Source organism: Protopterus annectens, chromosome 3.part0, assembly GCF_019279795.1.
Source record: "Protopterus annectens isolate FY-2018-M chromosome 3.part0, PAN1.0, whole genome shotgun sequence".
Taxonomy (NCBI): domain Eukaryota; kingdom Metazoa; phylum Chordata; order Ceratodontiformes; family Protopteridae; genus Protopterus; species Protopterus annectens.
Genome location: NC_056731.1, coordinates 1,594,508,367 through 1,594,530,416, shown reverse-complemented (window position 1 = coordinate 1,594,530,416; position 22,050 = coordinate 1,594,508,367). Strand labels below are relative to the sequence as shown.

At 45.2% G+C, this 22,050-nt stretch overlaps 1 protein-coding gene across 1 annotated transcript in view; it reads right to left on the bottom strand.

Annotated features, from left to right (window-relative positions):
* MTDH (metadherin) overlaps positions 1-22,050 on the bottom strand; it is a 1,697,336-nt gene that overhangs the window by 1,356,184 nt on the left and 319,102 nt on the right. Inside the window, exon 2 of the mRNA XM_044065932.1 lies at positions 6,024-6,122. Within this exon, the coding sequence (XP_043921867.1) occupies positions 6,024-6,122 (99 nt within the window). The remainder of the gene's footprint in view (positions 1-6,023; positions 6,123-22,050) is intronic.

Here is a 22,050-nt window from a genome sequence, read left to right as displayed (position 1 = left end):
CTCTTTTTGATGGACGTGAAGATGCATCTGGTTTGCAGGCCATGTGCCCTGAATACATTTTCCTGCCATATGGGCTCCCCAGGCATAATCTGATGCATCCGTTGTCAGTGTCTGTCTGGCTGTGGGTAAACTGAATGGCAGACCCTTGTTGTGGTGACAGGCTTCTGCCCACCATCGAAACTCCTGTTGTAGGCAGGGAATGAGTGCAATTACTGTCTCCAGGCTGTGGCAATGCTGAGTCCAAACACTTTTTAGGTACCATTGTAATTTCCTTATATGCAGTCTGGCATATGGAATTAATAGAATGCAAGATGTCATGAAACCCAAGGCCTGCAGGATTTTCCTTGCAGATAAGTGGGTTTGTGTTGCCAATTTCTTGAAGTAAGTAGTCAGATGCTTTTGTTTGTCTGGCGTGAGATAAGCCATCTGGGCAGTTGTATTTAGGCTTGCACCCAGGAATATTATCTCTTGAGAGGGCACTAGTTTTGATTTCTTTTCATTTACTGTGTACCCTAGGCCAATTAGTAATCTTTTTACAAACGCCAGATGCTTTAGAAGAATGTCTTTGTTCTCTGCTTGAATTAGGCAGTCGTCCAAGTAGGGATATATTTGAATTCCTTTTTGTCTGCAAAACGCTATTACTGGTGCCAGGCATTTTGTGAAGACCCTGGGCGCAGTAGATAAGCCAAAGGGCAGTGCAGAGAATTGGTAATGCATTGAGCCAGCTATGAATCTGAGGTATCTTCTGCAAGATTGTCTGATTGGGACATGCAGGTATGCCTCTTTTAGGTCCAAAGTTACGAGCCAAACCTTCCTGCTCAGCATGGGCAGTAGCTGCTGTAGAGTCAACATCTTGAATTTTGGAACTTCCAGAAATGTATTTAGTATAGACAGGTCCAGCATTGGTCTCCAGGTTTTGTCCTTTCTGGGTACTAGGAAAAGTCTGGAGTAAAATCCTTGCCCCTGCTCTTGTTGTGGTACTTGCTGAATGGCCCTCATGTCCACCATTGATTGTGTGGCAGGTCTGGCATACCTTTTGACCTTGGTAGAGTGTGGAAATGGAACCTGTAGCCTTGGGACGCTATGTTAAGGACCCATTTGTCTTGGGTAGTCCTTTGCCAATTTGATGAAAAAAAGTGCTAGTTTTCCCCCTAAGGGGGCTGCCAAAAGAAAAGTGCTTGGATCTGGTAGAGGAAAGACATTGGGACTGTTTCCTGTAAGGTTGTGATTTGTCTTCTCCGCTTTTGGAGGTAGGAGCACCCCATTGTTTAGGCCTGTATGTGCCTTGGGGCTGAGCTCTGCCTCTGGGGCGCCTGTATCTGCCTCTCTGTGGCCTGACAGACACTGGAAATGACCAATTTTTAGAAGGCCAGTTTCTGCTAAATCTGGGTGGCTGTACCTGTAAGAAATCCTGGACTGTCTGCATGGATTTTGCTTTATCCTCCATTTTTTTCAACACCTCTTCTGCTTTAGTACCAAACAAAGTATCATGCTGTAATGGTGCATCTAATAGTTTTGCTTTAACATGATCAGGCAGATTTTGTTCCTTTAACCAAGCATGCCTTCTGATAACAGAACCTGTAATAGCGGCCCTGCAAGAGGCCTCCAGTGAATCATAACCACATTGCAAAGTATGCTTTCCCACTTGTTCAACTGCATGCAATAAATCCTGCAATTCCTTGTTCTCTGAACATTCAGTATTTGTCAACATTTTCTGTTTAAGCAGTGACATTAAGTATTGCTGATATTTAAGCATATGAAACTGACAATTTAAGGACCTTACAGCCAGGGTAGCAGAAATGTAGACTTGTTTCCCCCATCTGTCTAGAGCCCTGGAATCCCTATCAGAGGGGACAGGGTTTTTTGCAGTGGAAGCTTTAACTCCCTTGGGACCCTGAGATATAGTTTCTGGGTCAGCAGCGGGGTTTTTATACAGGAATTTATGAGAATCCAGGACCCTGTAGTATCTGTCTGGCTTAGCAGATGCAGGGGGTAGAGAGTCTGGGAACAGGCCGAACTCTGAAAATACATCATCTACAATGTCTAGAAAAGGTGGAATAGCAAGGGGTCTGTGGCTGAGGAAGTAGCAGAAAGTCTCTGAGCCTTTTCTTAGATTTAGAATAATCTTGGCTCTCCCAGTGGAAATGTTCCCTCATGGTATGCAGGGTTTCCCCAAAAGAATAATCCTCAGGAGGAGAGGCTGAAGGAATGGATTCTTCAACATCAGAATCCTCATAGGGAAGCATGGAGTAATCCTGTTCAGAAGAGGAATCAGAGGAAATAGAAACCTGATCAGAAGAATCATACTCTATGTTTCTTGCCTAGGCCTCTTATCAGGAGGGGGATGGGAACCCCTGATCAAAGTAATTAGGTCTTCGGCCATTTTGAGCATCTGTTTTTTAGGCATGGTAGTCTGAGTAGGAGAATGCTGTACTTGTTTCTTTGTCTTTAATGCTGCTTTAGTCTTTGTCTTTGAAGCTGAAGATGGCTTAATATATAGTTGTGTAGGTCTGAAGACACCCTCAGAAGCCGATGCCTGCTCAGCGGCTCCGGACCCAATTGAGGGAATGATTTCAGAGTGTCCAATACCTTGAGTATCCAGAGGCCCAGTCTGCTCCCCGTGGGAGTCGGAAGCGGCCTGTGGCTCTGAGGTAGTGGGCGCCAGGGGCTGCGAAAGCGCCTCACTGAAAACCGGCGACTGGCCTAAAAGAGGCTTCGTCGGTTTTGGACCTCGGATGCCTATCCTTTTCCTTGTCCTTGCATTTTTTGTAAACTGCTGTTGTCGGCTGATCAGATGGCATTATATAATTAAATCTACGGCCAAAGTAATGAAATGCAAAATCAAACCGACGCTTGATAGTGCGTTGGTTAAAGCTAGCACAAAACCGACAACTAGCAACGCTGTGATCAGGGCCTAGGCAAGGAATACAGTAAAAGTGAAAATCCTTATGAGGTATTTGCTTCTCACAAGAAATACAATTGTTAACTTTTGCTGACATCGGTCTGGAGCAAGAAAAAAGTTTCCCCAACAGGGTACTTAGCTTTAATGAAGACTTCGGATCTGAAATTCGGATTTGAAAATCTCAGGAGTCGGCTGACCGGCACTTGCGAACTGCTTTTGCTTCGGGCACCGTGCGGCAAGAAAGACTGAAGAAAATGACGTCAGCTGCATCTTTTATACCCCTGGCGCACTGACGTCAGGGAAGAGGCGGCAGCAACCGACGCCGGACCTAGACTTTGGAATTCTGGCCGACCGAGGGCAGCCTGCCAGCAGGACAACCCAAGAGTAATGACTGCAACAGTGAAACACGATGAACATCAGAAGAGATGCTACAGAGTGTCAAGCTGTTAATACCATTTTGCAAATATACAATGTTATATACATTCTTTGCACATATAGCAAAGTTGCATGTAACAAGAGTCCCTGCTAACTGGTGGGAGCAGGGATGCAAAGAAGTTTATACAACAGTCATCAAAACACCTCCAAGTAATTAATTTGTGATTTAAGTGGGTAGGCAGGTGGTCAAATTAACACTTTTCAGCCACAGACCATGCTCGTGTAATCAAAATGACAATATCATAAAAGCATAATAGAGAAAATTACATGAATATACAGCTCACCAGTAAAGAAAAACAATACAATATATAAAATGGCAATAAGATGCAATACAACAGTACACAGTAAGAGAACCAATAGTCCATGTACAAAATTAAACACATTTGGGGAGGCAGTTCGCAATGTTGGTAGCTAAACAAGTTTAGCATATTTTGCAAGAAATTATTCATTAGAAAAACTGTAAATGTATGCAAACAGTATCCTTTTGACACAACAGACACAGTTTTTCAGAAAAACTTGACGGCATATAATAGGGTAGTCAGTACAATAATCCGCTGTTCTGTAAAACATATGCATTTATTTAACCTGAAAATATGTTCTTTTAATTTGTCTTGGAACTAATTTAATATCTACAACTTGTGCATGTACTTGGATAAATAATTTTAGGTAGAAACATGGATCTTAGAAAAGACTTTTCTCTTACTGTTGTTAGAAAGCAGAGTGATGCAGTATCAGTATAAGAATTTCTCAGAGAAGAGATGCCTTAATTGACAGTTTTGAACATAATGAAGATAGTATTGCAATTTGAGAATTTTAAACATAAAGATGCTTACAATGAAAGCGACTCCACTGGTTACTGGCATCCAGCCTTTTAGCAACTTAAGAGGGATGGAGGGAAGAACTAGAAAGGAAAGCAAACCAACTAATTTTACTTACTGCAGTTTAAAGAATGTGCATAGTATAGGTGGAACACAAGGTGGTTATGGTGGATTGTACTCTAACTTTGGGAGTCACATGTTTTTGACTACAGCTAGACAAGTAGCAGGGTAAGCAGGCATGGCAATCAGTATCACTGTTTTTAATGGTACAAGGTTCTATGCATACTCAATTCAGTGTATGGTTTAAAGGCTAAGATGTGTGTGTTTGTTTGTGTGTCCAGTGCCATAAGCTGATAATGCCTGACTGTAGTTCAGTCTATAATCTCTGAAAGACAGCACCACACAAGGTTAAGTGCAACACCACATTACCAATTGCAATCAGCTGATCGAGATTTAGGTGCATTTTGTTCCTGACAAGTTATAACACTCCAACTTACAGACACATTTGCCACCAAATCCATGTTTGTGAGAATTCCCAAACATACTTTATTTACCTTTCCTTGCTTTTCTTTTGTCAGTCATGCAAGGTGATGCAGCAACTTCAAAGGCTTCGAGCTCTCAGTGGAGATGGCAGTGAAGCCTCCTGCTGAATCAATAATGAAGATAATTGCACACATCACATAATATAAGGAAAACAAATCAAGAAAGTGTCTTCCATCACTATACACAAAGAACAAATGTGTAAATCTGGTCTTTTCTGTTAGCAAGCATATGGTCATTATTCTAAAGGGACTATTAGGGGAGATTTGAGAACCACGTGCACAAAGAATTGCTGACTGCGGTAGACAACAAGCTCTATGGGGCTTTTGATGCTGAACTTAGCCATCTGATGGGATAAGGTCCTTGGCTCTCGAAAGTGTAGTTGCTGTTACTTTTGTTGAATGCTGAGCAAAAAAAAAAAAAAAAAGGCCGCCGCACTCATTGGCTCAACTTTGAAAGTTCTCAAAGAGACAAGTTCATAAATGCATAAAAACAAAAATTATGACAGACAAGACCACTGCCTGCCCAAAGATGACCATCTTCTCTAGAAACAGGGAAGACATTTACAGAAGAATTTAAGTGATCAGGCAAACTGTCCTAATGTGCAAAGATCCAGTGATTACACCCTAAACTGTGTGTTGGACTTTGGATGCCAATGCAGCGGGCAATGATGCTGACAGATAAAATATAAACAACTAACCCTACAAACAAAAAAGATATGCAGCCCAAGTATGTAATTTTTGGGATATGACAAAGGGGGAAAATGACACAAACATTTAAACACTTAAAAACAACAACAAAACTACAACGGAAGATATTTTCCAGTGAAGAAGAGGAGGAAAGGAAACAGAAGCACCTGAAACGGGATTTGTAGAACAGGTTTCAGAAGGGAGGATACAGTTTTGGACAGAGTGAAAGCCAAATACAATACATGGCTTCCCTACACCTCCTCAAGCTTAGAATGGCCAAGAGGTGCCAAATGGTCAAGATCAGTTGAGTGAGGTTGAACTTCCCATTGACCATTTTAAAACAGAAAATCACTGCCAGTGCAGTTTCTAAGTGTGCAACTACTCTTGATTCCTTTCCCTTGGAAGATGTCTTCCTTCATGTGTGGGTGACCATAGAGTAGGTATATAAAGCTTGGGGAGGTGACTTAACCCCCCCCCCATGTTGTGAGTAAGTGTTTTCATCCAGTAATAACCTTGTTCGACTGTAACACAACAAATCACAGTAGAAGCAAAACATCTCTTGAATTATATGCAACGCTGTAGGTAGCTTTGCCAATTAAATAAATGGTGCTGCAGTTATGAAACCTGTGGATGACAAACCTTTTCAGTCTTCTTTTCACTCTCCAGTGGCTGTTTCAATGGTTCCGTCTGAATAAAAGAAATCAAATCATCTTCAGGCATTTCAACACGCCCATTAACCTATGGTAAAAAAAAATTAACACTGAAACCAAACAGGAACTATGGCTTGTTCAAACTAGACATACATACCTAGCAAACACTATTCAAAGAAAAAGTGAATAATGCACAGTGAGTACGGATTGGAAAACTTCTTTAATTAGTTATCAACAAGCTAAGCGTGCAACGCATATTCCAGGTACTGCAAACCATACAGAATGAAAACGATCTGTGACAAATGATTTAGGAACATATTCAGCAAAAAACTGTATGGCAGATAAAGCAAGATAGACATATCCATCTCAGCGGCTCTGATGAAACATTACAAACACCATCAACAATATGTTAAGGTCTCCACTTAGGTACTTCTATAGAGTACACCTAAGCCGTTCCTGTTTAAAATGCACCCACTCTCACCCCCGTTACAAAAATGCTGATTCATAGGCCCAGAACCTTCATAATGAAGAAAGATTGAATAAAAAGAAGTTATGTCGTACCATAACGTTCCATCTGTATTGTTAATCCTCATTCAGTCATTACGCATGGGTATCGGTACAGAGCTGGCCATTTTCCAAGCTTGCGTCAACTTCAAGCTCTCGAGCTAAACTCTTACCCACAATCCCCCTCTCCCTGTTACCTCAGATTGAGTTTTGCAAGTTAAAGAAGGTAGAGGCTACCTCTGGTCAAATAACCTAAGAGAACCGGATGGTGAGATCCGCTAGAAACCACAGGAGGGGGAAGGAGGGAGGGTAGTAATGACTGAACGAGGGTAAACAATACAGATGGAACGTTATGGTAAGACATAACTTCTTTATCTGATACTGTTAATCCTCATTCATTCCTTACGCATGGGACAGAGTCCCCAGCTACCTCTATTCCTGGGAGGCTCTCATGGAAGGACATTCCTAAGCACCATAGAACCGAAAGATGCTCTTCCCCTGGAGGCCAAATCCAATTTGTAATGATTGATGAAGGTATGAGGTGTAGCCCAAGTTGCAGCTGCACAGATGTCATGTAAAGAAGCTCTGGCATGGAAGGCAGCAGAAGTTGCCACCGACCTTGCTGAATGAGCTTTCATTGTTGTAGGCAACGATATATTACGTTGTGTGCAAATAAAGGTCACACAGTCCTTCAACAATCTAGCCAATGTGAACTTAGCAACAGCAGATCCTAATCTAGGTCCAGAAAAGAACAAAAAGAACTGGTCAGATTTACGAAAGGGTTTAGTCCTGTTTAAGTAAAAACGGATTTGCCTGTGTATATATAGGGTATGTAGGCAATACTCTCCTCTGTTTGAATGATTGGGAAAGAAAACTGGCAATTCAATGGCTTGATTAATGGACATTTCAGAGATCACTTTAGGCATAAATTACGGATTAGTTCTCAGAGACAGTCTATCTCTATGAAAAATCAAGTATGGACTCTTGAGGGTGTCCAAGATTCCTCTCTTATGTAGTTCAGAAATACGTCTGGCAGAAGTAATAGTGACCAAAAACAAGGTTTTCCATGACAAATACTTGAGGTCGCAAGAAGAGGCTGGTTCGAAAGGTGGCATTGTCAAAGCTTGTAGAACTAATGATAAATCCCATGGTTGAATAGGTTCTGCAAAAGGTGGCTTCAGATGATTCACACCTTTTATGAAGGTCTTGCACAATTTATTGGACATAAGAGAGGAATCTTGGACACCCTCATGAAAATTAGAAATTGTAGCCAAATGAACTCTAATGTTAGAGGCCGATAGACCCAGTTGAAACAGGTTGGCCAGATAGTCTAGTATTAACGACACTGGTGCTGAAAAGGGGTCTAACTTGTTTATCTTTCAGCCAACAGGTAAATCTTTTCCACTTGCTCAGATAAGTAATTCTAGTGGAAGACTTATGAGAAGCAATGAGAATATTATGCACTGGTAAAGAAAGATCATTCTGCCTGGCAATCAAAGGAATTGGAGTAGCCAAGCCGTTAGCTTCAGGCTGTTCAGGTTGGGATGAATCAGGTTCTGTGGATGTGAGATCAACTCCGGGGTTGGATGGAGAATCCATGGTCGATCTAGTAGGTGAAGCCAAAGGAAGGGGAACCAAATCTGTTGAGGCCAGTATGGTGCTATGAGGATCACCTTGCTCTTTAACCGCAAGGCTTTCTTCAGAAACTGGGGAATGAGGGGAAAGAGTGGAAATGCGTAAAGAAGACCAGAGGGCCAATCGTGGACGAGAGCATCCCTGGGTGACTGTCCCGGAGGGGGGATTAGGGCAAAGTAGTTGCTGCATTTGTAGTTGGTCGGGAATGCAAAGAGGTCGCAGCAAAGACGGCCCCAGCGGTGGAAGATCTCCGCCGCTATCAAGGGATTCAGGGACCACTCGTGAGGTTGAAGAATGCACCTGCTGAGTTTGTCTGTTATCACGTTGGAACTCCCGGGAATGTGTGTTGCTAGAAGAAAATGGTTGGTAGCCATCGCCCATTGCCATATCCTCATGGCCTCTCGACAAAGGGGGTAAGATTTGGTTCCACCTTGCTTGTTGATGTACCAGACCACCGCCATGTTGTCTGACTGAATCGCAATTGTCCCAGACGGCAACAGGGGATGGAATGCTTGCAACGCAAGAAGCACCGCCCTCAGCTCTAGAACATTTATATGCAGATGGGCCTCCAGTTGGGACCAAGTGCCTTGGACTGTCTGTCCCTGACATAGCCCCACCCCATCAGGGAGGCGTCCCTGGTCACTGTGGCCTTGGGTTGCTGGGGGGGAGAAGGGGCGAGACCATTGTGAGAGATTGTGTGTCATCCAACAATTTAAATCCTGTTTGCACCTGTGGACTACTCGAATCATGGCTGAAAGAGGATGCTGAAAAGGATACCATTGGGTGAGCAGTAGCCATTGTAGAAGCCTCATGTGAAACCTGGCCAGGGGAACAATGGTGATGGAGGCTGCCATGGAACCCAACAGCTGTAGAACCGAGTGAGCCGTGGATTTTTCCTTTGAAAGGATTGGAATTAGTTGTTGCTTTATCCTTAGAATTCTGTGCTCTGGAATAGCAGCTCTGCAGTTTTTTGTGTCCAAGATAACCCCTATGAAATCTGTCGACTGAGATGGGGTGAGACTGGATTTCTGCCAGTTTATGGTTATGCCTAGCCTTTGAGCAGCGAGGAGAAAGTATGCCAGGGCTTTTTCCAGTAGAAGTCTGGTGCGGGCGGAAATGAGCCAGTCGTCTAGGTATGGAAACACCTGGAATCCTTGAAGTCGCAAGTGAGCTGTGACAACTGCCATGCACTTTGTGAACACTTTGGGGGCTGTAGAGAGTCCGAAGGGCAGTACTCTGAACTGGTAGTGACTGGCTCCGGCATGGAAGCGCAGAAATCTTCTTGATGGGCTGTCCACCTTTATGTGGTATTACGCATCTTGAAGATCTATCGAGCACATCCAATCGTCTTTTTCCAAAAGCGGGAGGATAGACTGTATTGTGACCATCCGGAATTTTTGTACTCTCACAAACTTGTTCAACATACTGAGATCCAAAATTAGTCTCCAGTCCCCGGTCTTCTTTGGCACCAAAAATAGTCTTGAGTAGAATCCGGATCCTATCTGGTCTGGAGGGACTATTTGGATGACTCTTTCTTAGCAGCTTTTCTATCTCTAGTGCTGCTTCTTCCCTTTGACTGGGTGGAACGTTGGGAAGATTTTTTGAAGGGACGGGACAAAGATCGAAGGGGATATGATAACCTCTGGTTATTATCCTTTGTACCCAAGAATCGGTGGTGATGGTTAGCCAGGCAGAAGGGTACAATGAGAAACGTCCCCCAACCACCTCCAGAGGAAAGGAGTTGGGCCACTCTTCAGAAGCGCTGGTAGGATTGACCAGGGAAAGAATCCCTGGAACCCTGGTTACGCGGTCCCCCTCTGCCCCGAAAGGAGCATCTTCCCTGTGAGTTTCCCCCTCTGCCTCTAGGGGAGAACTCGGCCTGTGTGTCACGGAAGGGACCCTGAGATTTCTTGAACCATATCTTCCCACTCTTTTGGTTTTGGGAGAAAGCACGTTGAAGGGAAGAATAACGGACACCTACGGCAGAAAGGGTCTTACCGTCCTGTTCACATCTGGCCAGTGTGCTTTAAACTTTGGGCCCAAACAACAAGGAGGGCTCAATGGGGGCATTAAGAAAAAGAAGACTTAAAGGGTTCCGTGAAGTTGCACAAGCGCATCCAGGCGTGTCGTCTCAAGACCGCAACTGAACCCGCTGCTCTAGCTGCTCCTTCTGATGCGTGAGATATCAGTCGCATAGAGGACTTAGATATAGATTCAATGGTGGCCAGCTGAGAGGCCACTTTGTCACGGACCTCATCAGACACGGCACCAGCCAAGGTTTCAGAGAACTCCAAAACCAGATCACTTTGAAACCTGGTGAAATGTGCCATATAATTTAGGGACCTGATAGCAAAGGTTGCTGAAGCAAAGGTGCACTTCCCTATCCTGTCCAGGGCCCGGGACTCTTTGTTAGGCGGATGGACAGTCTGGCTTTCTTCTGCCAGATCCTTGTTTGTTGTGGCCGCCGCCACCAAAGCATCCACAGGAAGACCTTTGGACCAATGGGGATCAGAAGCAGGAGGGGACAAGATCTTATCTGGCCACTTGGGAATAGCTTCAACGGTATCAGGAGCCTTCCAAGCATGCTGCACGATGAGCCAGACAAGTTCATCAGCAGGTGGAGTAACCCAGGAGGTCAGATTAGAGGACTGCCAGTCACCTCTCTGTTTCAGGATTTTGAGGATATCGCCAAAGGATACCTCAGAGGGTGACCGAGGGGATCCTTCCCCCTCATCGAAATCTGTGTCTTCGGTGAGGGACTCCTCTGTGGAGTCCATGTGCTTCCTCTTATACGAACTTTTCCGGTGGACCTCCTCAGCGGGAGAAGCTGGAGAAGACAGCGGAAAAGGGGATTCCTGAGGGGAATATGTCCTGCTGCCCTTGCATCTGGAGTCCGCTAGATGCGACTTGTGGAACCAGTGTACCAGAGGAGGGCGGAGGTATAGACAATCTGGTATCACCAGCAGCAGCGAAAGCCTTCTCCATCAGTTGGAAGGCTGGTCCACCCAAAGAGGAGTGTATGTCTAGGGCAGGGGACACCCCTCCCCCCTAAGTGGCTCAGCCTGCCAACCCGGAGTCCCTGGATGGCTTTGGAGCAGCAAGCTATGCGTGTCACAGCTGACATCCTGGGTCGCAGCAAAACTTTCCTGCCATGAAGGCAACTGCGGTTCCTTAGTGTGATCCATAAAGGGAACCGCAGAAGGGGAAGACTGTGCTATGTCCATAAACTTCAAAGGCAATGACGGAGGAGAATAAGAAGGGGGTCTTTGCAGATGGGTGATCACCTCCCAAGGAAGGATAGTTCCTGAGGGGTGGGATACCTCTGGCCGAGCATCCCTGGTCCACAAGACGTAACACATCATGTTCGGAAAGGCTTCTAGTGGACCTCATGGAGACTGAGGGAGAAACAGGTCTGTCCACAGACGAGGCAGACTCAGTGCCCGTCTCATCTGACTGCACCGAGGACAATGGTGCCGAGAAAGACTAGACTATGGTTGTCTGCACCGAAGAAGTCATCGGTGCCGAGGTCATTGTCTGCACCGACACAGGGAATCGGTGCCGAAGTGGGAGTCGGTGCTGAAGCTGGAACCGACAAAACTGGAGTCAACAATAAAGGCCTTGGTTCCGAGGAAGATCTCGGAGCCTATGCGGTCCAGGTCTGTGCCAACTGAACGGTCGGTGCCGATACAGTGGTAATGGTCTGAACAGAGGAGCCCTCGATGCCAATATACAGAAGGCTGCAGGAGAGGATGAGCCAAAATCACTAATGGAGCCGAAGGTCTAAGCACCAAAAGCACTGGGGCTAACAGAGAGCTCCGGAGCCGAAAATTTAGCCTTTTTAGGTTTTGGTTGGTGAGAGTCCCCAGCCAGGGACGAAGGCAAGGATTTAGCCTTAGTAGAAACATCCATTTTCTTATGGGCTTTAGGAGGGGTGGAGACCTCCGACCCAGAAATAGCCTCTGAAAAGGGAGATTATAAAAGTCCCTTCGGTATCAGCTTGTTTTTCCTTTCTAACAAAATTGTATTAGAAAAGTTCTCACAAATAGTACAGGGTGGTTCAACAGATAAATGGGAAGCTCCCAAACAATAAACACACAGTGTGCATCAGAACTAGGCAGTTTTGTATCCACAATCAGAACACCGCTTAAACCCCAAACTACCTTTTTTATCTGCCATATTAATTAACAGAAAAGTACCAACAATGGTACAAAAGAGTACCCAAAGGTATGAGAGAGAAAAGGGAAAAAGATTACCAATGATGGTAAAGAGAAAATACCTCGCGGTAAAAGTAGTAAGTAAAAAACAGAAAAACCTGAGGAAATTATGAACGCTAGATGCGATAAGGTAAGAGACAACAAAATATCAACTTTGCTGACAGAAAAGTAATTTGTAAAGCAATTAAACAACAATTGACTGCACTTCGCTCCAGAGAAGTAGCTTGAAACGACTGGATGGCAACGCGGCAAACAAAATCAGAGGTAACAGGGAGAGGGGGGTTGTGGGTAAGAGTTTAGCTCGAGAGTTTGAAGTTGACGCGAGCTTGGAAAATGGCCGGCTCGGTTCCGAGCTCGGAACTGATACCCGTGCGTAAGGAATGAACAAGGATTAACAATACCAGATAGTTATTTGCAGCTGCAGTGTAAGTGACAAATGCTCTATTTTTGAGAATCCACCCCTCAAGTTTCACTCTGTGTTACAAATTTCTGGTAACCACATGCACACAGTAATATTTTAATGCAAAAATGCATTATTATAGTACGGCTTGCATTATGTTATACAGAATACTAAAGACATTACGAAAGGAATTTTTTTTTAATTAAAAACACAAAGATTAGTCCACATGTTATTACCTGCACAAATAACTATCAAAAATACATACTACAAAGTATGGCTGTATAAGTTACAACAGTAGATGTTCAAATTCCTCACTGCTGCAGTACCCCTTAGGCTATATGGATTGTTTCCTAAGAAAAAAAAAACAGCCAGCATCAAAAAGCTCCTCCCCCACTCCTTCACTCTCAACTGCTTGTCCATATGACAGAAAAGGCTATCAATCCTGAACAACCAGCCAACAATAACACACAAAGTAGAAATAAACACAACCCTACGTTATATCCCAAATACAACTATATAATAAAGTATGGTGTGGAGGGTGGGTGGGGCTATTGCAACCCTGAGGAACAAACATCCGCTGTTACAGCTAAGTGCAACTTACATTAACTGTACTATGTTCATCACTTCAACTGCGGTAGTAGCCCTTAGGCTACATATATATGTATATGGATATAGATATATATAGATATAAATATATAATATGTACATGTATTTATGAAAGTGGGTAGATGTATGGCCTGGTTGAGAGTTATATTAGACATCACCTTGGGGATAAAGGAGGGGTCCTCAGGATGTTAGTGTTAGGATGTCAGGTGTTAATCCTCAGGGAGTGTTAGTGTGTCAGGTGTTAGTCCTCAGGGAGACCCTGTCTACATGGAAGATGAAGGGCTCAATGTCCATCAGCGCCTGAAGTTCTGAAACCATTCTGGCTGAGGTGACAGCTAAGAGAAAAGTAGTCTTCCAAGAGAGGTATCTTAGTTCTGCTGAAGCAGCAAGTTCGAACGGTGGTAAAGTTAGAGTTTCCAAAACATAATTCAGGTCCCAGGCTGGAGTGGGAGGCCTTCTGGGAGGTCTGATATTAGAAGCCCCTCTGGGGAATTGTTTAATCAAAGGATGGGAGAAAGTACAGTTTTGTACCTACCATAAATGTAGATGTTCGAGTGCTAATACAGCTGCAGTAATCACAGATGGGTTCTCTGCCGTCAGGCGGTCCCTCGGTCGGCCGAATTCCAAAGTCTTGGTCCGGCGTCGGTTGCTGTCGCTTTCTCTCCTGACGTCAGTGAGGCCGGAGTATACAAGACACAGCCGACGCCATGTTCTTCAGTCTTTCTTGCCCCAGATGTCAGGTGCCCCCAGAAGGAAGGCAATACATAAATTATGTTTCTATGTATATACAAGCAATGCAATATAATCCAAAATCAGTAGTTGCAAGCAAATAAACCATAGAAGGATAACCCAGTCAGGTAGTATGAAGAGGGTGTTAGGCCCCATGCCTTTACCAAGTGGGGAAGGAGGGAGGGAAACCTGTACTGCAGCTGTATTAGCACTCGAACATCTACATTTATGGTAGGTACAAAACTGTACTATGTTCATCGTGCATACAGCTGCAGTAATCACAGATGGGTAGAGTCCCAAAGCTACGCACAGGGTGGTAGGTACTAGGAAGAAGTGGGCTGAGCCAGAATGCCCTGCAACACAGCAGTGGCAAAGCCTGCTCTAGTTCTGGAATATAAAGGCAGGTGGTAGTGTTTTGTGAAGGTATGAAAAGAACTCCAAGTGGCTGCTCCCAAAATATCTTTGGTAGGAACTCCTCTGAGGAAGGCTGTAGAGGTACCTGTGGCCATGGTGGACTGTGATCTGATACCTGTAGGAACAGATTTCCCATGATAGGAATAACAAAACCATAGGCAGTGGCCTATCCACTTTGGAATAGTCTGTTTGGTAACTGGCTTCCCTTGAGCCCCTACAGCATAGGACACAAAGAGTTGTTCTGATTTCCTGAAGGACTTTGTTCTGTCCAAATAATAACGTAGCTGCCTATGGATGTCTAAAGAGTGTAGCAGCCTTTCCCCTTTGTTTTGAGGATTGGGGTAAAAGGTAGGTAGGTGTATGGCTTGATTTAAAGCTACCCTGGATACCACTTTAGGCATAAATGACGGGTTGGTACGAAGGGAAACCCTATCCAGATGGAAAATGAGAAAGGGCTGCACCACCATGAGGGCCTGTAGTTCCGAAACCCTACGAGCTGAAGTGATAGCCAGAAGGAAGGCTGTTTTCCAGGACAAATATTGCAAATCTGTTGAGGCAGCTGGTTCAAAAGGGGGCAATGTTAATTTTTCTAGTATGTAATTAAGATCCCAGGCTGGTATTGGTTGTTTCCTTGGTGGTCTTATATTCTTAGCCCCTCTGAGGAACTGTCGTAAGACTGGGTGAGAAAATAAAGGAGGATCCGTGTTGAATTCTGCAGAAATGGCTGAGGCATGGATTTTTATGGAAGAAAATGATAGTCCACTGTTCAGCAGCTCTGTTAGATACTGTAATACCTGAGGCAAGTTCAGTTTTCTAGGGTCCTGGCCTTTTTTCTCATTCCAAGAGCAAAACCGCTTCCATTTTGCGGAGTAAGCTTTTCTAGTAGATGGCCTTCTGGCCTCCAAAATGACATCCTGCACCTCCTTGGAGAGTAGGGCCTGTTGTGGTGTTAAGGAATTTTCCATGCAGCGAGATTGAGTGTTTTCAGCTGACTGTGAAGAGTTTTGTAGCTGTGCTGAGTCAGCAGAAGAGGCATTAGAGGCAGGGACCAGGGAGGAGTATGTGTTAGGCTCCTCAGGAGTGGGTACCAGTGTTGCCTTGGCCAATCTGGAGCAATCAGTATCATCTTCGGTCTGTCTGCTCTTGCTTTCAAAAGCACCTTGGGCAGAAGAGGAAGAGGTGGGAATGCGTAAACTGTCCATGCTGTCCAACTGAATGAAAGGGCGTCCACTCTCCAGGCCTTTGGATGAAAAGTCCTCGAACAAAACTTTTCCAATTGACGATTCCTGTGGGAGGCAAAAAGATCTATGTCTGACCTCCCCCACGCTTGGATTATCTCTGTAAACACCTGATGATGTAACTTCCATTCGTGTGGATCTGTCATATTTCTGCTTAGATTGTCTGCCAGCGTGTTTTCCAATCCTGGCAAGTACTGTGCTTGAAGTTCGATTTGCCATTCCAGAGCCAAGTTCCAAAGAGTCATGGCTAGTCTGCACAAGGGGTATGAATGTGTTCCTCCTTGTTTGTTTATGTACCACATTACTGTGGTGTTGTCTGTTCTTATCAGTAATTGTCCTGGATGTAGGAAGTCCTTGAAAGCTGTAATTGCATTTATTACTGCTAGCATTTCTTTTTGATTGATGTGAAGGTGCTTTTCCTTTTGGGACCATTTGCCCTGAATGCATCTGTCCGTCATGTGCACCCCCCAGGCGTAATCTGAGGCGTCTGTTGTGATGACTTGCTTTGCTTGAGGCTTGCAGAATGGGAGGCCTGTGTTTGCTTGACATGCTTGGGCCCACCATAGAAATTCCTTTTGCAAACATGGAATTATTGGTATTATTGTCTCCAAACTGTGGCTGTGTTGAGACCATAGGTTTTTTTAGGTACCATTGAAGTTTCCTCATATGCAGCTTTGCACATGGGATTAAAAGAATGCAAGATGTCATGAAGCCCAGAGCCTGCAGGAGTTTCCTTGCAGTAAGCCTGGTACATTTTGCTAGTATTTTGAAGTACTGAGTTAGTTGCCCCTGTTTTTCTGGCGTAAGATAGGCCATCTGGGTGTTTGTGTCCAAGTTGGCACCCAGGAAAGTTATTTTCTGAGATGGAGTTAGCCTGGATTTCTCTTTGTTGATGGTGTATCCCAGAGAATGAAGTAACCGTGTTACATATGCCAGATGTTCCAGAAGTTATGTGCTTGCTGTCCGCTTGGATCAGGCAGTCGTCCAAATAAGGGTAAATTTGTATCCCTTGAAGTCTGCAGTAGGCAATCACTGATGCCAGGCACTTTGTGAATACTCTGGGCGCAGTAGATAAGCCAAAGGGCAATGCAGAGAATTGATGGTGGATTGAACCTGCAAGAAATCTGAGGTATCTTCTGCAGCTTTGTCTGATTGGGACATGCAGGTATGCCTCCTTGAGGTCCAATGTTACCAGCCAAAACTCCTTGCCCAGCATGGGAAGAAGCTGCTGTAATGTGAGCATCTTGAATTTTGGTACAAGTAAAAATGTGTTTAGGATGGATAAGTCCAAAATGTGTCTCCAGTCGGTTCCTTTCCTTGGTACCAGAAAAAGTCTTGAATAAAAACCTTGACCTTGTTCGTGAGTAGGTACCTCTTGAATAGCTCTCATTCTTATGAGCTTTGAAATTTGTAGTTGTGCCTCTGCCCTTTGATTGTGTGGCAGGTTTGGCATGCCTCTCATTTTTGGAAGAGTGTGGAATTGAAATTTGTAGCCTCTGTTTATAATGTCCAGGATCCATTTGTCTGTTGTGACAATATGCCAATTTCTTGCAAATAATGCTAGCTTTCCTCCCAAAGGTGCTGCCAGCTGAGACATGCTTGGCATGGAAATGAGGGAGTCATTGGGTTTGTTTCCTGTATTGTTGTGCACTGTCTTCACCACCTCTTGGTGCTGAAGTTTGCCATTGTCGGCCTCTATATGATCCTTGTGATTGTCCTCTGCCCCTTGTGCGTCTGTATCTACCTCTTTGGGGCTTGTCAGTGGCTGGAAAGGACCAGTTTTTTGAAGGCCAATTTCTGCTAAAATGTGGTGGTTGGACCTGTAAAAAAGCTTTGACAGTTTGCATAGATTTGGCTTTTTCTTCCATTTTCCGTAATATCTCCTCAGCATTAGTACCAAACAGCACATCCTTTTGTAAAGGAGCATCTAAAAGCTTAGCTTTCACATGATCAGGCAAGTTTTGTTCCCTAAGCCAGGCATGTCTGCGAATGACTGATCCTGTAGCAGCCGCTCTACTTGAGGCCTCTAGGGCATCATAACCACATTGTAAGGTGTGTTTACCCACTTGCTCTGCACTATGCATCATATCCTGTAACTCCTTCAAATCTGGTTGTTCAGGTTGAGACATTTTATTCCTTAATTGTGATAACAGGAACTGTTGTTATTTAAGCATATGAAACTGACAATTTAAGGCCCTCATGGCTAGGGTGGCCGAGGTATATACCTTTTTCCCCACCTTTCTAAAGATCTTGACTCTCTTTCTGCAGGAAGTGGATTCTTGGCAGTGGAGGCCTTCAATCCCTTGGGGCCTTGAGAAATGGTTTCAGGGTCAGCATTATGGCTTTTGAAGAGAAATTGGTGAGAGTTAGGTACTCTGTAGTACCTATCAGGTTTGACTGGTGCAGGAGGCAGAGAATCGGGTTAAGGCAAGCCTCGAATAAACATCATCAAGTATGTCCAAAAGAGGAGGTATCGCCAGAGGTCTGTGTTGAGGTAACAAAAGAAATTCCCTAAGTCTTTTCTTGGAATCTGAAAAGTCTTGGCCTTCCCAATGGAAGTGTTCCCTCAAAGTGTGCAAGGTTTCCCCAAAGGAAAAATCCTCAGGAGGAGATACAGAAGGAATGGACTGCTCTGCATCCGAATCCTCAAAAGGGGAGTAAGAGTGTTCCTCTACATCAGAATGTTCTGATAAAATGGATCCCTGATCAGAAGAGGGAGAATCTTCCTCCACTCTGGGTCTCTTGTCTGGAGGGGGTTGAGAACCCCTGATAAGAGTAATTAAATCCTCAGCCATTTTAAGCATCTGTTTTTTAGGCATGGGGCCTGGAGATGGGCCTCTTGGGATGCCTGGCTGCTTTGGATTTAGTAAAAGCCTTAATAGAAAAAGAAGATGAGGGTCTAAAGACACCATGGGTGGAAGTGGACCTGTCCACATTAGGAGGCTCAACATTAGCAAAGGCTTCGGTGGTTGTAGTCTGGGAAAGGGCCGAGGTACCAGCGGTCTCGGGTACAAAGGACACCGCCAAAGGAGTGTCGTCGGTAGTCAGGGACTGCAAAGGCTTCTCGCTGAGAACCGGACCACGTGTAGCCTGTTTTGGCGTGTTGTCGGCGGGGACCGCGGGCCTCGCCTTGTCGGTCCTTGTCCTTGTGTTTTTTGGACAAAACGGTAGTCGGAGTATCAGACGACATTTTATAATCAAAGGCTTTACCAAAATAGTGTTGGGCGAACTCCGCTCGACGCTTAATAGTGCATTTATAGAAAGTAGCGCAAAAGCGACAGCCCGAGACGTCGTGGTCTGGGCCTAAACAAGGTATGCAGAGGGAATGGAAATCCTTATGCGGTATTTGCTTCCCACAAGAAATACAATTATTAACTTTTTCTGACATCGGTCTGAGGCAAGAAAAGTTTCCCCAACGGGGTACTTAGCTTTAATGAAGACTTCGGTTTCCAATATTTCCGTAATTCAGGAGCTGGCCGACCGGCACTTGCGAACTGCTTCTGCTTCGGGCACCGTGCGGCAAAAAAGACTGAAGAACATGGCGTCGGCTGTGTCTTATATACTCCGGCCTCACTGACGTCAGGAGAGAAAGTGACAGCAACCGACGCCGGACCAAGACTTTGGAATTTGGCCGACCGAGGGACCGCCTGACGGCAGAGAACCCATCTGTGATTACTGCAGCTGTATGCACGATGAACATCAGGAGCTGTTCTGTATCAAAATGAGCCGAAATGGCTGAGGAGTGGATTTTAATAGCGGAGAAGGGGAGGCCACTATTAAAATAGCTCAGCTAGGTAGTCCAGGATAAGAGGGATGGAAAGTAGTGGGTAGTGTCCCCTCTGGACTGGCTCCAGGAGCAGACTCTTTTCCATTTTGCTGTGCAAGATTTTCTGGTGCTGGGCCTTCTCGCCTCTGTGACAATATCCAGGACCAGTTTGTTTAACAGGGGCCCCTTGTTTGCATTTAGAGTATTAGCTATGCTGATAGTTTAAGAGTCTGGATGCGGCACCCCTCCCACCTCAGTTAAGGGGTCTGAGAACAGGGGGAAGCTGCCTGGGAGGCTGTAAGATCAAGCTGTGCAGTAAGGAGTACCAATGTGGTCTGGGCCAGTCTGTAGCAATGAGGATGCCCCTTGGTCTCTCCTCCCTTATTTTGATCGGTACCTTGGGAATAAGAGGCAGAGGAGGGAATGTGTACACAAAGAGGGTGTTCCAGGGGAAGGTCAAGGCATCCACCTTCCATACTAGGTGGTGTTACTCAATGGTACAGAATTTTTTCAACTGGTGGTTGAGATGCGAGGCAAAGAGATCCACCTCCTGAGTCCCCCATGCTTGAGTGATTTGTAAAAAGTTTTTCTGTGGAGCTGCCATTCGTGGGGGTCCAGTAAGTTTCTACTTAAGTGGTCTGCCAGGGTGTTGTTGATCCCTGGTAGGTATCAGGTGTAGTCCCATGGAAGCAGCTGTCAGCCAGAGGTTCATGGGTAGCCTGCACAGAGGGTAAGATTGGGTCCCTCCCTGTTTGTTGATGTACCACATTACTGTGGTGCTGTCTGCTTTGATAAGGAGAACCCCTGGTTTGAAGGATGTCAGAGCCAGAGCCTTTTGTACTGCTATCATTTCCTTCTGGTTGATGTGTAAGGGGAGGTTGCTGGGCATCCCAAAGACCCTGGGTGCACCTGCCTTCTAGGTGAGTGCCCCAAGCTATGTCTGAGGCGTCGGTGGTAATGGTCTGCCCGGTTGAGCGGAGGGTGAAGGAAAGACCCTTGTTCTGGCCACAGGTCCCAGCCCACCAGAGAAACTCGGCCCTTATACAGGGGATCAGAGGCAGAGAGGTCTCTAGAGGTTGAGAATGCTGACACCAAAGGTTCTTTAGGTACCACTGAAGTTTTCTCATGTGAAGCCTGGTCAGAGGAATTACAATGATGAAGATGCCATGTACCCCAAGGCTTGTAGGAACTTCCTCAGTGAGGTGGCTTCTGGACGCCAGCTGGGTAAAATAGAATGGCAGAAAGCTCTGCTTTTCTGGGGATAGGAAGGCCACTTGGGATGCTGTATCCAGCACTGCTCCCAAGAAAATGACCTTCCTGGAGGGTGTTTGCCTTGATTTCTTCTTGTTGATAGTGTACCCTAAGGAGGTTAGGAGGGTCTTGACAAAGAGGAGGTCCTTGAGGAGCTTTTCTTTGCAATCTGCCTGAATGAGGCAGTCATCCAGACAAGGGTAAATTTGTACATTTTTCTGTCTTCAAAAGGCTATGGCCGGGGCTAAGCATTTGGTGAATACCCTGGGAGCAGTAGATAAGCCAAAGGGTAGCGCAGAGAACTCAAAGTGTTGTGAGCCTGCTCTGAAGCGAAGAAATTTCTTCCCTTATGAGGATGTGGAAGTAGGAATCTTTTAGATTCAGGGTAATTAACCAGGCATTTTTTGTCAGCATTGACAGCAGCTGCTGCAAGGTTAGCATTTTGAATTTGGTGACCACCAGGAAGGTGTTCAGAATGGATAAATCCAGGATGGGGTGCCAAGTGCCCTCTTTTCTGGGAACAAGGAATACTTTGGAAAAAAAAAGCTTTTGTCTGTTTGATCTGAGGAAACAGGTTCTACTGCCCCTTGGGATATTAGAGTTTGGACTTGTTTCAATGCCTCTGCCCGCTGATCTGGAGGCAAGTCTGGGTACCGTCTTGGAATTGTGAGTTCATTGAAGGAGAATTTGCACCCCTGAAAAATGATCTTTAAGACCCACTGGTCCTTTGCTACAGAAGGCCAATTTTCTTTGCAGAGGGAGAGCCTTCCTCCTAGTTTTTGGTGAGTGAAGAGGCCAGAGAGGAGAGGGAGTCATTGAGAGTTTTTGCCATAGAGGGATGGCTGAGAACTCCCTGCCTTTGGCGTGGAAGTGGTCCACTGTTTGGTTCTCTGCTGCCCCTGGGACAGGAGTCTGGGTGGTCTGTTTCTGCGGGCCTTACCTTGTCCCTATCTGCTAAGTGCAAAAAAGGACCAGTGTTCTGGGGGAAAATTCCTGCTGAACCTAAGAGGTTGTACCTGAAGGAAATCTTTTACTGTTTGCATAGAATTTGCTTTGTCTTCCATCTTTTTAAGCACCTTTTCTGCTTTTACTCCAAACAAGCGGTCTTTATCTAAGGGTGCATCAAGTAATTTAGATTCGACTATCAGGGAGAGGTTGTTCCTTCAACCATGCATGTCTCCTACGGACAGAAACTGACACTGTTGCCCTGCTTGAGGCTTCTACATCATAGCCAAAGTGTAATGAGTGTTTAGCCACTT